The 16667-nt window shown below is 41.9% G+C and overlaps 1 protein-coding gene across 1 annotated transcript; it reads right to left on the bottom strand.

Annotated features, from left to right (window-relative positions):
* Window positions 1-323: 323 nt before the first annotated feature.
* On the bottom strand, window positions 324-16354 carry zgc:66448 (uncharacterized protein LOC327401 homolog). The gene is made up of 2 exons (XM_047360617.1): window positions 15866-16354; window positions 324-4928 (listed from the first exon to the last, which is right to left on the bottom strand). Exons 1-2 carry the CDS (start codon window positions 16248-16250, stop codon window positions 1468-1470), a joined length of 3846 nt encoding a protein of 1281 aa, XP_047216573.1. The 5' UTR covers window positions 16251-16354; the 3' UTR covers window positions 324-1467.
* Window positions 16355-16667: the final 313 nt, after the last annotated feature.

Here is a 16667-nt window from a genome sequence, read left to right as displayed (position 1 = left end):
ATGCACAGGAAAGGGAAACTATATATATATATAAAAAAACAAGAACCTTTTTTATTGTACAGCAATAACAAAAGGTTCCCAGCATCATACTGTCCTAGGCGAAGCTACTCAATTTTTTTAAATAGGGAAAATGAGAATCTGAAGTTGACTCAACCTATAGTGGTGGAATGAAATGGTTATTCACAAAAACCCATTTAAGCACTCAAAGGGTGGGATTTGGTTTTGTAAATATAAGTACATTTCTATGTCACGTTTATACAGGATCAATTGGAATAAAGAGTATCACCAGTTTAATGTCGTATTGTTAAAAAGAAGAAGACAAATCACAAATGGAAGTTTGGTTTATTACAAAACTCACTTCTTAACAGTGTCATGAATAATGAGTTAATGGCAGCTAAATATTTATGATTCCAAGATTCATTTTACTGAAAACTCCGAACATAAACGGACCTTTTAAATAAAAAGATTTTGTTAGTTTTGTTATTGATAGTTTGGATTTCAGTCAGATTTCCAAAATGGTGACTTTACCGTTTGGCGAGACATTTGGACCCAGCCTGTGGCTCTGTGTGCCTACAAGAACTTTCTAGAAAAAAACACACTTAAAGGCCATCAGTTTGAATTTATACAGTTCTTAGCAAAAGTATTCATACCCCTTAGTTAAAAAAAAAAAATAGATCTTGTCACGTACAACAAAAAATCCATTGCATTGGAATTTTATGTGATAGATTAACACTAGTATAATTGCGAAGGGCAAAAAAAACATTGCAAGGTTTTTTTCATGATTTTACAAAGAAACTGGTGTGTTTTTCGCATTCATAGGTTTACTCTGTTACCACCAAAAATAATTCAGTGCAACCAACTCTCTTCAGAAGTCATGTAATTATTAACTATTGAATTATTAAACAAAATGTGAAAGACTTAAAGAGGTATAAACACTTCTGCATGTCAATATATGCTTTCAATAAGCACCTTTGAACAAGTTGCGCCGTGTCTAACAGGGTGAGGTCACACTTTTGAGTCTACTTTAAAAACACAAACTAGGGCCTAGAATACCAAGACAGCAGACATGCAGACTGTACTCAAAAGGCACACAGTATACTGTACATGGAGAAACACAGTACAAATGGTTCAAGACATGTGGACAGAACTAGAAAATTACTAATAAGATCTAAAACTAGACATAATTGGCAATAAATGAATTGTAGCCTGCAGAACCTCATTAATCTGCACCCCTGAAATGATCTTAAAAGACAGTGAAACCAGTTAGACACACATATACATCCTATATTCAAACACACTGCACATTCTTACATCAAACTTTAAAATCAAATGTGCAAATTGGGCCTGGTTTCACTCACATCTGTTATTTCCATCCACTCAATCATACAGCAAAGTGTCAAATGAATGAGGTTCTACAGACAAACAATTATAAAAACATAACTAAGTTTTGTTACTAGTGTACAAACGTCATATCTCCCCCTGTGCATGTTGCAGGTAATGCATCTGTAGATCCAGCTCCCGGGAAACGGAGAGCCCGCATATCATGCAGTGGAGAAGCCGCTCCGGGGGGAAAGGCAGACGGGATCCGAGTTTGTGAGGTTCGGTCTGCGTTGGGAGCTGAGGTAGGGACAGGGTCTGCGGCATATGTGGCCTCTCACTCATGACCGGCTGTGGTGTGAAAAAGATATTTGGGTGCGGAGGTCTAGGCATTGCGCCGACCGCAACGGAGTGGAGAGGGTGAGGGCCGGGCAAAGCGAGAGGAGGGAGCGGAGCAAGCGGGGGTGAGAAGAAAGGAGAAGGCTGATTTATGATGATCTGAGCGGCCGTTGCCATCGGTTGCTGCTGCAGCTCCTGTCCGCTGCCCGGTTTGAGCTGGCTGGAGAGCAGAGTCTGAGGTCCGATGGTGTTATTCTGGAAGCCCCACACTGGAGTCCCCATGCCCTGGCTGAAACGATGAGGCTCGTACTGGATGGAGATGGGAACCTTCTGTGTGGGGGTTTGAACACCGCTCCAGCCGGGTGAGACCTGTTTCTGCTGTAGCTGAAACTCTTGATTTACTAATTTTTCCACAGAGTTCAAAGACTTTGGAATCCCTGGAGGTGTTTGAAGGTCCCACAAGTTGTTAGTGACCCCATGAGAGCTGGGAGCTGAAATTGGCATGGTGCTGTTTTGGTCCATTTGAACTGAGGTGGGGGCACCTGCAAGGCCAGAAACCCATTGTTTCTGCGGCTCGCAGCCATTCCATGCCTTCTCTGGCTGAGTAACAGTCGAAGACATAACTGATGGAGGGCTGCTGATGTCCCACAGTCTATCCTCCTTCTTGGGAGGCGTGGACGGCTCGGGACCCCCCGGCCACCTTGGCAGCTGCATGTCCTGGCTGAGCCTGTTTGGGGAGCTCTGAGAGTTTGTTAGTGGAGCCGGCCGGATACTCCACAGCGCTGCTCCGTCCATGTAGGATGAGGGAATAGAAAAATCGTGCTGCAAGGAGCTCGTGGAGGCCAGGGCTGTGGATGTTGGAGTGCTGCTCCACGAAGAAAGTTTGTGTTGCCTGTGCTGCACTATCTCACTAACTACAGAAGGGCTTGATTTTCTTGGCATATGAGAGCCCAGAACAGAAGAAGTGCTTTCCTTAATGTGGGAGTCTAAGTTCGGAGCCGATCCAGGGCCCAATAAGGACATATCTGCCCACCCTGGAGTTCTCTGATGATGATGCTGCTGATGCTGCTGCTGCCCCGGCTGCATTGGAGCATCAAATTTTAGAGGCTGAGGATGGTGCTGTGTGGGTGGTGCAGACACCTCTCTTCCATCCACGCTCCACTGCAGCGGTTGAGGATGAGGTTCAGACGTCCACGTCTCACTCGGATGCCTCGTCTGTGAATCCATGCGAGACAGAGAGGACTGCTGGTGCACTTGTCGGTGCAACTCAGGGTCTCTGTGAGGTGAAACTGGGTACAGATGTTGTTGAGGAGTAACTATCTCTGAGACCCCGGATGGTCTAGACCACCCCCACACTAGCCTCCCTCCTCTCTTCCCCCTGCCCCTCATCCTGGAACCGACAGGCAAAGAGCTGTAATGGCTTAGAGCCTGCTTCTTGCGAGCGTGAATCTTCTGATGAACCAGCAGGCTGCTAAACCAGGAAAAGGATTTATGACACTCCTCGCAGCGGTGAGGCCTCTCCCCCGTGTGTGTATTCATGTGGTCCCGGAGCAGGTAGGCCAATCCGAAGCTTTTGTCGCACAGGTCGCACTTGTGCGGTTTATCGCCGTTATGCGACAACATGTGATGCTGGAGCTGGGTCTCGTCGCTGTAGCCTTTGCGGCAGCTTGTGCAGCGGAACGGCTTCTCCTGGTGTAGCTTCTGGTGAGTCCTCATGTTCTGCAAGAAGGCAAAGTCCTTCCCACAATCCGGACATTTGTACGGCTTCTCGCCTGTGTGGATAATGAGATGTTGCTGCAGGTAGCTGCTGAACCTAAAACCCTTGTCACACACTTTGCACTGGTAAGGCTTGTCTTTGGAATGTATTCGCATGTGCAGCTCTAACACTGAACGGTGTCTGAACGTTTTTCCGCACTCTGAACACTTGTAGGATTTAATACTTAATACCTTGCGCTGCGCGTCATCGCCACTTAATTGAGCTAACTGCTTTTTTGGTGCGGTTAACCTTTCTAAATACTGTACAGTTGATCCGTGGGCACTTATCAGATGTCCTTTTAAACTAGATTCCTCCCGAAAAACACTGGGACAGTGGGGGCAGGTGTGTCCCTTCTCCCAATGCTTGTTGGTCGCCACTGGAGATTGAGGCGTCCTCTCGAGCTTCTCATATTCCTCCTCGTGGAACTGCATGTGAGCTCTCAGGTTAGCTGGAACGTAGAAGGTCTGGGGACAGAGAGGGCAGCTGAAGGTGCGTTTCGTATCCTCGCTCTTGTGAGTGTTTTCCTTCCCGGGACCTTTAACCACCTCGTGTCCAGATGGGCGCGGTGGTTTTTCAGGCGGCTTGCCCAACGAGTTTGTTTCTTGCAGCCTGTGCTGGCGGCAGTGAGCCTTCATGTTCTGGGCAAAGGCAAATTTTTTGCCACATTCGGGGCAGCGGAAAGGCTTCTGGCCTGTGTGTAGGTACTGATGCTGATGGAGTAGGCTGCTATACTTAAAAGTTTTGCCGCAGATGTTGCAGAGGTGAGAACGGCTTTTGTCGACATGCTTGCGCCGGTGGTCTTCCATGACGGAGTAGTGTTTGAAAACCATGCCGCACTCTGGACACTCGTACGGCTTGAGAGCAGCGTGTGATTTCTGGTGGAAGCGCAGGGACATGATGTTGGGAAAAGTCTGACTGCACTCTTGGCATTTAAAGGTGCATTCACGGGAATGGGACATCATGTGCTTGGTGACAGACACTTTGAACTGGAAATCTTGCCGGCACAGCGTGCAGTGAAAAGGCTTTTCTGATGCATTGTTGCAGTTGTGGTCCCTCAGTTTACTGACTGTAGAGAAGATCCTCTTGCATTCTGCACACTGATATCTAAACGGCGCTTGCATTTCGTCCTCCATCTTTGTAGTCTCCAGGTTCTCTTCTTTTTCTTTGTGTTCGTTCCTGTGTTTGATGAGGCTGCTGCGGTGCTGGAAGGTAAGGCCGCATTCTTTGCAGGTTAGGGGAAGGAGCTCATCTTCATGCGCGTGAAAGTGCCGGTGCAGGTTGAACATCTCGCGCTGTCTGAACCTCTTGCCGCACTCCTTGCAAACGAAACGGCACTTTCTTTGTTTAGCCGTCGGAGCAGCCTCTTTGTCGTTATCCTCCATGCCGTCTTCTCCAGCCCCCAGGTCCTCAAAAGGCAACTTCGCTGGTGAACGTTCCCCCTTGTCAGTCTTTTCTGAATCAGCCTCAGCTTGCGCATCCTGCCTCACGTTGTTAACAGTCTGAGCAACTTTGAGGTCTGAAAGAGAAAAGTACATCGCAGGAGACAGCTTTAAAACCAGTTGGATCAGTACTGCAGATCTATGGTATTGTTATTTGTAGGGCTACCACAACTAGTAGACATATTAGATAACCATTATATAGATTATATTTATTGTAATAAACCCACATTTTCTAACATCTTTCGTTTTCAATGTAAAAATCTCTAACACTTTTCTTAAGCTTTCTGATCTTGGTCACTAAAATCTATCAGTTGTTGGGTTAAACACCTGGTGATTGTTTATTAATCTGGACAGTTATTATTTAAAAGGCGAGTTTTAATGGACAGCCCTTGAAACATTACAGCCATCCATGGCTGCAGTCTGCAGCCGTCCGTTTGGCTCGCTTTGTGTTTCCTGTACTTTTCAAACAATCATGATGATGTAAGAGAATATGATTATTGATTATAAATATTTATCAAATATTATATTTAAAATCATAATGCAGAAGAAATCAATTCTAACCAAAAATAATTTGTTATGAAGAGATCAGAGATACACTCTGGTGGAGTGATTATTGGGCTCACAGTACTTAATAATTACAATTAGTTAATCATCATTAATAACTGATAATTATGGGAGGTGTAGTAGCAGTTAGTTTCTGGTCAAAATGGGCGATGACCCAACAATGAATAAAGTGTGAGACTGAACTGGAAATAAACCAAATTTTGCCTCATTTCAATCATGAATTCAACTCCAAAAAGAAATTATGATTCTATTACACAAATTACTCAAAAACTAATGTAAGAGACTTTACCTTTCAATGTAACTTACAAGTATTTGGCTTGTATTTCAATTATGTATTATTGTTGAGTTTATATATATATATATATACTAACATTAGCTAAATAACTAAACAGTGATTAAAACTGCAGCAAGGCTGCCACTATAAGATTTTAGAATAGTTTTTAAATAACTGATTAATCTAAGCAAATCTTTATTAGTTCTCCAGACAGACGTGTCTAACTTGATGGTGCATGAAAGTTTGTATTATTTATAGGTTTATCCTGTTTAAAAGTGATTTCAATATTCACATTATGCTCATTAGGACTGAACAATATCAGGAAACTGCCACTGCTGAATTATAATGGCAAAATTAACTATTAATATTATCATCATGTCTCCACCACTTTTGCATCACGGACACTAAAAATGCACAAGTGTGGGCTTTGAGGGCGGAGAAAGTATCCAACAGGCCAAATTTATTTTTGGTATGCAGAATACTGCACCCAAGCAGTCCACTGCAGGACTGCACACAACAGTATTGTGATCACTATTTTGATTTGGTATTTACTGCAAATGCAATTAACTTTAAGTAAAACGTGATTAAGTAAATTGATTTGGTTTTAACCAATGTTAATCAAAAAGAGCAGAAAGACATTTTTAACTTGCATTCAGCAGCTTTTGAGAATTTATTGTCGCTTTATTTTTTTTGGCTCAGTAGCCCACAGGTGTGGTCTCTGCGGTGGCCTGCAACAGAACCGGACCGGGTCCAAACCCCTTCTTTATCATCACCGAATGCAAAGTAGTGCCACTCTTAGACAAGATTGGCTTTTAAAGATATGTTTGTAAAACTGCTTATTTGCCGGTGAATCGGACACTTTAGCCACCATCTCTGTAGCTCAGAGATGAACACCACCCGCACCATTGACACGCCCCACCCCTCTCCGCCGCATTTCTTGTCGGTCAACTTACAAAAGAAAATGGCCACTAGTGCAAGAAAAAAAAACAAAAAAACAACTAAGAAACTGAAAGAGAATTTCACCAAAATTATGGTGTCGATGAGGTCAACAGGTTGACATAATTGATTTTGTTGACTAGTCACCAGCGTCCCAGTTTGGACGCTCTTGCAGAGGTTTTGGGTTTAACACAGAAGCATGATGCACGTTGGTTTATGTTGAACACACTGCTGAAACACAATCATTTGGGACATGACCATCTACTACGATTTACACTGAATAAATGTTTAAATGAAAGATCAAACCAGAGTCTGGGCCACAGTTTGATTAACACTGGGCCTGCCTGTGTTAATGTGCAGACTTTATACAGCTGACTGTATTCATTTTGCTTCTGCTTGCAGCTCATGATTAACATTTAAACCAGACAAAGTCATAAATAATGCATACAGTTAATATATGCAACTGTAGTTTTTATAAGACATTATAAATATAAATATTCATAAACCAACCAATCATCTCACTAGTTCATCTCAACATAGGCTGCACCTTTCCAGGAAGTCCTAAACTGCTCTAGGAAGAAATAGGAGATTTCTTCATCTTAGAATCTTTAGTAGAAAAAACAGTTTATTTAAGGTCATAGCAGGTTGGATGCTAATCAGTGTCTGCTTGTTATAAAAGTACTAAACTACTGTTAAAGCAAATACAGAGCCAGTCTAACTATCTGGAAGGGAAGGTAATTATAAATCGTTCTGTAAGGATTATGATTATTCATTAATTAATATTTATCAAGAATTATAATTTAAAATCATAATTTAAAAATAATAATAATTTCTTAACCAAAAATCATTACTTACGAATAGAAATCAGAAATGTCCTCTGGTGTTGTGATTATGGGCTCAAAGCTCTTTAATAATTACAAATTATTAACCAGAACCACCAACTGTCACTGTTTATTCAACCACTTCACCGAAGGTGGGGGAACTTCGACCTTGTTTTGACAGATAAATCACTCTTGAACGAAATAAACACAAACGCTTCTCTTAATTATATATATGAAGATTTATTGAAGCCAAATAATCCTGATATACCATTATTCTGGTCCAAAAACCTTCACCTAACTAACAAGCACCATTCTACACAAAGGGAATAAAAATGACTACCTAACAATGATAATAAAAGAAAAACATATATGAATGCCCATTTAGTGTCTATGAAGATCAAACCAGTAGTTTGATCTTCATAGACACTAAATGTGTAATTTAGTGTCTATGAAGATCAAACCCAAAGACACTAAATGTGTAATTTGGGTTAAATGGAAAGAGAAATAATCCTCTTGTGTTGATGTCTCGATTCCAGCTGATAAAACGGTGGGGCCACGCCCCTTTAGCCACTAGCAGCTGAATGCACTGAATCTCGAACAAAGGGTCATAAACTCTGAGGCGGGAACTTGGTGGAAAATCTTCAGCAATACAACTGGAACAAAGAGTGGTCGGGTGAGGCCCAGTTGCTTTGAATGAAAAACTTTTAAAAGTCCAACTTCTAACTCCTGGCTGATTTGGGATCAGCCGGACAAAACATTAACCACCCACAATTCAACAGCAAATCAAAACACAGCTCAGCATAACATAATTCAATCAGTAATGCAGGCAACAAGTTAATACCTGAGATTAACTACTGGTGATTCTACATCACCTTAACTGCCTCATCCTGTCCAGACCTCTAAATGCACCTATCCGGTTTAATATAAAAAGAACTAAATTATGTTGAGGTTAATTTCGGCTCTCTGATCGAGGAGGGATCAGGTCTGAAGAAAAGGAAGGGAAGGGGGACCACGCGTCCATGACCAAATTAAAGAAAATAAATGGTAATTTCTCATCCGTCCAGGAGGGGAAAAGATTAACCTTTAGTCGACTGAATCAACAAGGAGGAAAACTCATCTCCTTGGACATAGAACATCTGTGGGTTTCCACCTGCGCCGTGTGTGGCGTGGTCTTCGATCGGTAAATAAATCTCCTGAACTTCTCGTATCAGACAGATTTCCAGCTTTCAAGCTCTTCCGGGAATGGCCTTGTGGAGCAAAGGTTCGCCTGCGAGCTTTTGTTTCTCCAGATAAGCGCCTCTGTTACGCTGTCCTGTGAGACAGGCGGGAAATGGCAATGAAACTTCATCTCCTCTGGGTTTTACACTCTTGATGACGTCAGAGCCGCAACGTCCGTTGAGCTGCATGTGTCAAAATGTGCGACCAAAATGGATGGCGCCAACAGTTCTGAGCAAGACAATTAATAAGGCTCACATGATTGGCTGACTGAAGGGGAAAATGAGGCAGGGAGCTCCGTTCTGTATCCAAGAAGTGAGCTGACCTAAACTTCAAAATTGATCAAATATCTGTTTCCTTCTCAGGTCTAATTAGGAGTTTCAATCCTAACTGTATGATTGTCCCTCTATCCCTTCTAAACTAAGATAAGATGTGGAAGGTTTGACACATTCAAACCATAGACACCATGTCATACTAAACATTTAACATCAACCAAAAATAAATATTATTGTAAATGAAGGAAGGTGATAAACCTTCACTACCCCGAGTTTGTCTCTAATGACGGAGCATCAGCGAGATGAAGGTTGTTTTATGTAAACAAAGGGAGAATGGCAGAAAAACGTCATCGTTTTGATGGTGTGCGGTTATGTTTATAAACATAAGATTGGCTGCAACTAAAGTGAGATTTGAATTTGTCTAAGTGATGATAAAAAAGTGATTTGGTGAGGAAGTTAGTGAAAGAGCACAGAACTTTGGAAGATGAAACGGTCCAAGGGTTGGTTAACACCTCATTAATAATTCATTTTGTTCATGCTGCAGGAGCCACTTTGGGATTAAAAGCAATTTTGCACTTTAATGCATCTTAAATGTTTGTTTACATCTTTTCTGGCCTGCAAAAACAATGCAGAATTTGGATGGTAAATAGATTAATTTGGGAAAAAAGGTCATTAATGGTCAAGTCCAGATATTTTTGGAAAATAGTTAATTATATGTTCAGAAATTAGCTCTTTAAAGATGACAAGATGCTCCAGCTCAACTGATTAGGGACCATGTAGAAACCTCTAAAAGGAAACCTCTGCTTTTCTATCATCTGCTTTTTCATTTAGAGCCACGAGGGAATGGAACATTTCCTGATGGTTTCAACATGTGAGCTTTCCACGTTTTTTCCCCATTGAGTCCAAACGTTGGCGTTTTAGTAACCAATACACCGAGAATAATGAATACAATTTAGTCAACTGCATTCTACGTTTTAACATTCAATAAGCTTTGAGTTTATAAATACACAAATCTTTGTGATGAGCTTTTATATGCGTGTGTCAGTGGAAAAAAGGAGACATGCTTCTTGTTAAATTTTGTGACAAGCTGTGTCAATTATAACATCAACTATGAACAATCCCTAGGTGCAGGTTCTGGAAATTGATGATGCTGTTTAGAAATATTGGGTGATTCGACCTTCTGTTTATATTTTTGACCTGGGATCAAATATTTACCGTCTTCTGAAACGCCTGAACACCAACAGGCTGAAATTAGATAAATGCAGCAGCTTCGTTTTCAATCTGCGCCTCTAAAGGATGGAGACCCTGACGGTGTCTTAGCCACCATCCTTCCCTGCTGATCGCAGGTTTTAAGCATGGCATTATTCAAAGATAACTCTGTAAACTCCTTCCATACATGAAATATTAATCCCATTTTGAATATCTACAGATCTACAACACTGTTCATAGACGTCCCTACTTCAATGCTCAGGCATGAAAGGTGGCAAATACCTGCCTAAGTTATGTTCCATCTGATATTTTGACCCAACTCAGTAAGAGTTGCAGGATTAAAACTTCTCTTAATCACTAATTCACTTTTCTTTCCGCTCTCGGTGGAGGAGGACGCTTTTCTCTGTCTCCCGCACCCTTCCATATCTGCCCTGGTTCAGCTCTATGTCTTGTCTTCTTTTTGGAGCCTCTTTTTGCATATCTTCCAAATTCTGAGTTATGGATTTGGTCAGCTGGTCTCTCAATGCAATTGATTATATTTTCTCGACGAGAAGACAGGGTGGAGGGGACCCTTGGGACATTTTTCTCCGGATACACAATGGACTCCTGGCAGAAGTGGAGGATTGTGTGTCTGTCGATATTGTCAGTCGAGGATGTCGAAGATGTGTCCACAATTGGATGTTTGATGACAGGATTTCTGCTTTTTATAGTTACCTGGCATATCGAGAAATTCAAAAAACATTGGCAGCTGTTCTGGCCGTTGTAAGGCTGCCTGGCATGTATGATGGGATCTGCAGAGCGATCAACACTCAGACTGAGATGTTACGTGAGCTGAATCGCAGACCGGATGTGATCCTTACACAGGATCGCAGGCCGGTTGCGGTTCCTGGACTCAGGGGTGAAATGGGATAAATCCTGGAGAAAGTTCTTCGCTCGGATCTGTCGGAAAGGACCTGGAAATTGGCTGTTTGGATTCACCATTGAGAAGCACCAGCGAGACTCTCAAGGCTGACGGAAAATTAAGAGACAGCCTAACCCAAATAATTGTTGTTTTTCTGAGTCTGGCTCCCCTGCGCGGCCTTGATGGCTGGCTATCTTCAGCTTCTCCTGGAGGTTATGTAAACATGACGCTCTGCTCCCTCTGCCCCCTCCCTTCCCCGAGGACATCTGTGGACCTGCTCAGAACTTTGTCGCCGGTTGGTGAACCTTCCATCGTATCATCAAGGACAATGGCATCTGTGACAGTCCTTCACGGACTTACTTTGCACACACTCACATGCACACACACACATGCTCAAGATAAACATATGCACCCCTTCACACCGCCTTCAGCGTTCCCGGCATGATGTTGTTTTGTAAACTTGTTGCTTCTTTGTGCTGAGGTTTTTTTGCAACCTCAAACTGAATCCTGCTAAGGATAAAGTGTGAAATATGATTTTTTTTTCATCTTCTTACACATTAGTGTGGTCTCTTTTCTCATCTACCTAAATGTGTGATTTCATTACTTTTCATAGATTTTCAGATTTCTCAGAAGTATTACCAGCAAAAACCAAATATTATTAGTATTTGAACATTTGAACTAAAGCTGTTTTTAAACCAATGACCAGAGAATTTTAGATTTCTTAAAAGGATTGTATTACAACTATATCATACCAGTGTCAGCCAAACATTATTAGTATTTAAAACATTTGGACTAAAACTGTTTTATACCAGTGACCCAGCTTATTTGAATGATGGGACCACAACTGCCTCATACCAGCGACCTCAAGGATTAATATTATCATTTTTCTTCTAGCACTGGATAAATTCCTTACTACAGAGGACTTAATGAGCTAATTACCTCTATTAGAAAGATTGGATTAGAACCAGCTCTTACCAGTAAACTCCCAAGGATTATTAGGATCATTTGATTTGTTTTTCTGTGTTTGATTTTTCTGTATCATTGTAATGTTTTTCCTCATGTACATCGCTTTGAGTGCCTTGTTGCTGAAGGGCGCTCTATAAAGGCAGCCAAACGTTTCCTGAATATTTCAAGGTCAAAACACGACACAGAACACTAATTCTGGCATTTAACTTATTTCTCTGCTAATGCACTAGAAGGCTGCTGCTACAAAGCTCTAGTAACAGGAGATCCAGACCGTCACTGTTGATTTGGATGTATGATAGGATTCACTGCGATGTCGAAAAATAAAACCCAAGACACCTAAAGGTTTTGCACCAGAACTGACTGGAAATTGGACCTGTTCGTAACATAATCCACTCTTGGGACCTTTCCATCAACGAGGTTCCGGTTTTTAACATGTTCTGGTAAAAGTACCCGTTTGGTTTTCCAAGAGCCAAGTCGGAGCCACGTTATAAACATCTCCAGCTGATGGTTGATCCTCCTGTTTTATTCTGTGTTCAGATCATCAAACATCAGTAATATTCATCCAAGCATCCCTGCTAACAGCTGCCCTAATATCGCCACCCTAGTTTAATAAAGCTGTTTCAACAACAAGCGGTGCAAGTGAACGCTTCACAATCCTAATCTGCTGATCTCTCATCTGCAGCTGGAAAACGGGAATTAAACAGGGCAAGGTTATTAATATAGCTCCATTCATACACCAGCCAATGTAAAATGCTGTATGGCTTTAAAGGGAAGGCAAAAAGAAACCAACAAGGACCTTAGAATTTGCTTAAAAGACAGCTTAACATGTCAAACACTTAATAAAAAGCATTGTTTACCAAACTAAAGTTTAATTTTAAACTTGAATCCAAACCTAATCTGAGACAGGGCAAGATTTACCAACACCACCCAGTTGGTATTAAAAGCCAGACTGTGTAAAAGAACTGAGTCCAAAATAACATTTATGAATTCAGGGGAAAATAATCAGCTGTGCGCGCAGCTATAAGTGGCGCACTGACCTACTTTAACTCTGAAGGGTGATTTCAACATAAACTGCAGGAATATGGGAGACTGTCAGCTCATGTTATTCTTAAGCTTATTTGACATTTTATCACCGTTAAAGCGCTGTTTTCTTTTTGTTTTAAGTTCACCCGATCAAAAATTATTTCAAACATAGAGCTCACTGCGTTTTGATTCACTGCTGAGCCTCTTGGTCCCAAGGAAAGCAGTTCCTTCCTCTGTTCCAGCAGCTAAATGGTGCTGGAACAGCACTGGTTTTTCAGGACTACAACCGGACTTTCACACAGAGAAAACAGGTGCTAAGTAAGCACCAGCAGCAGTTAACACTAGAACTCCCAAGCCCGTCAATTTGACGGCGAGCATTCTGGATGCGAGGGCGGTGATGACGTCATCGCATTAACGATATAAAATGTTGTTTTTGACAAGAATTAATAATAGTATTTGATCAAAACCTATTATGTTTTATTATTATTTATAAATAGGACAAAAATAATACAGAGTAGTGGGTACATTTAAAAAAAAAAAAAAAGCTTTACTAATCTGACCAAAAGCTGGACAGCTCTATGTTACGCCCCCCTTTCACTTCGCGGACATAAACTAGTGCTAAAAATGCCTTCAACTCATCCACACTCATGACCGAGAAGGAATTATCTCCTAAAACTGTGTGGGCCTCAGCCACCCTGCAGCCCTGAACGTGGATGAGCATTTCGGCATCCACCAAGCAGAGAAACGCGGTCTGGACATCTTGGATTCAGGCTCTGACGCCTCCCTCTACTTTCTTCCTCCCCTACCACTGTCCACACAGTGCCATCCTTTCCTATTTCCTCCTCCTTTCCAGGTGTGCACTCGTCTTGCGATGAAAACGCTGTAAACGCAGAATAGATTGTTGTTCCTGGGCTACTATATCTATGACCTAACTTATTATTTCTTTTTCCATTATTAGTACCTTGTTTTTTAGTTTCTCTCCTGCCAGGGAGCTGGTTTGCTGGATTTATAGCTGGGCACTGGGCACCTGGCTCGTCTCCCTGTCTCTGAACCTGCGCTGATTGTGGCACTGTTGCTATAGTTTATTGATTATTAGTTTACTAATCTATAAACTATAGCCTAAAATGATAAAATCGTTACATAGGCTAGTCTTTTACTTCCTTGAAATAATTCACCAAAACCTCCTGCTAACGGGACAACTCGTGTTTTTTAGCCGGGGGAGGCTCACTCTCTGACCCGTTGTCACTGGAACTGAATGCTGACTAAGAGCTGTCAGAATCCCTCTCGAACCCAGAATCACAATCATGTCATTTTTGAAGCATTTCCAATGCCTCTTGAGCAGAAAATATCCTTCTAGAAGCTATTTGTAGGATGCCAACAATCTCCTTCTCAGACTGCGTTCTAGAGTGGCGGTTGCTAGGCAACGCTCGCTCGTATACTAAGCCGCGGGAAAAAATATCAATGTAAATAATAGGACTGTCAAAATAGCGGCTGTGGTAGTTAGAGGTAGAAATACTTAGATCTTTTATTTACTTTGTTATTTTTTAAAAATAGAGACATAGGAACATACAAGACACAGGTTCTGAAAAAAGTCAGGATGCCAGGAAAAGTTTTAATAAACCAGAGTTATGGCGTGTCAAACTTTCAAAACCGTCAAATTGACAGCCCTGGGAGTTCTAGTGTTAAACAGTGGAAACTGGTTTGGAGGAAAAGGCCATTTGAACAATACCAGCAGTTCCATTAGGAAGAAATAACCACCGAGCATGAGACAGCCAAAGGTTTAGGTTTAGTTTCATCAGACAAAAACCCTGGATGCTTTCTTTCTTAGAATAATTTTGCCTTGCAACCCTACTCCATCGTGCAGACAGGTGAGAATAGAGATTGTTCTCCCATGTAGGATGCAACTATGTAGCATGTAGTACTAACCACAAGTACCTTTTAGCAGTCCCCCGATCAGTTTCAACATCATCTTTCAGTTTCTGTAATGTTCCTGTTGTCCAGCATTTTCTCCAACTACTGGTTACTACCTTCACTGGGCCATGACGTATATGTATATATATAAATAAAATGTTAGAGATTTCTTTTGTACCCCTTCTAGTGACTGATACCTCTGAACAAGGCGATTTTCTTGATCCTTTGTGCAAATTTAGACTTTAGCTAAATGATACGAACGTCTGTAAAAATCCTACTCGGAAACCTGAAGATTATTTCTGGGTTTTTCAGATTTCAGCAGGTATGAACTGAATTAAAAGGTGTTTCATTTAAGTATTAGATGAACAGTGAGCTAATTTATGCAACTGTGTTACTGCAGCTGTGGGTGTGAATACTTATTAAACAACCTTACCAAGCTATAGGCATCTTTCTAAACAGCAGTTTTTTCTAGTAATTCGGGGTTTTTAGAAAATATATTTGCTCTATAAAGTAGAGCAAGATGAGGAGAAGATGAACGGCTTAAAATATCTTGTGGTGGTGCTGTTTAATTGTTGATCATTTCCTTGAGCAGCAGCGGTGGAGGTTTTACCTCCGGGTATATCACCCAGCCCTTATTCTTTGCAGACCTGGACTGGGACTACAGTCTGATCAATGGTTAAATCTGGAATATGATGGGATATGATGTTAAAACAAACACATTAAACAGTAGAGTAAACACTGCCACGCTGGTGAACCACATGCATAAACGCTGGTGATCTACAGTGTGGGGTCCTGGTTTGATTTCGTTGTGATAAATTTCCTCAGCAGAGCTTGCAGTCTGCACAGAACCAGCAGAGTTTACCTCGGGTTAGCCCGGAGCTAAAGCTAACTCTAACATGCATCAACATTGTTGGCATACCACTTTTATCCTTTTTCTTCGTGCGGGGTTTCGCCCCTTCCTCGTCGTCTTCAGCCTCTGACCAGTCAAAAGCCTGCTGCTGGTTGTCGAGGGCCTCGGCCATCTTTTCGGCCGCTGCTCGGTCCTCCGGTAAGACGCATGTCGTTTTGTCTGCTGCTCCAGCACCGGACTCGACACGAACCCCCCCAGAATGGCTGGCAACACAGCCGCCGCCGTCATCCTCGGCTCCGGGCTCACAGCCTCCCGTTTTATCGCCAGCCCCCTCATTCGTCTGGTTCGGGCTGCATCCCGACTCCGCCGCCGCGGCCTGCTCCCCAGATGTTTCCACCTCCTCTGCGGGGGTTTTCTGTCGATTCGGAGACTTCGACGGGTCTGCGGCGGCCATGTTTCACCCATGCACCCCCTTGTCCGAAGCACACAAGGATCATGAAGCCAGGAATTTAATTTCCGGTCGGTACCTTCACAATAAAACCGCTGTTACAGACAAACCGACGATCTTCATTATTTAAGAAAACACATTTGAAGCTTTAAATTATACATTTCCAGTTTACTACTGTTGTGATTTTGTTGTTTCACACTGTACACTTAAAACTTTATTATAATTCACCATAACTTTTCAACTCAACCAGTGTAACTTATAAATTTGTTTCTGATTCAATGTCTTTAATTTTAAATCTGATCACTTATTTATTTCTATAACGCATTTCCAATTTTTTTATGAATCGATTATTTAACGACTTTATGGTTTATTAACTTTTAGCCCTCGATAATTACCAGCTTGACTTTTTGTGCACTGAAACAA

Source organism: Girardinichthys multiradiatus, chromosome 3 (genome assembly GCF_021462225.1).
Source record: "Girardinichthys multiradiatus isolate DD_20200921_A chromosome 3, DD_fGirMul_XY1, whole genome shotgun sequence".
Classification (NCBI taxonomy): Eukaryota; Metazoa; Chordata; class Actinopteri; order Cyprinodontiformes; family Goodeidae; genus Girardinichthys; species Girardinichthys multiradiatus.
This window is presented reverse-complemented; position numbering and strand designations above follow the sequence as displayed.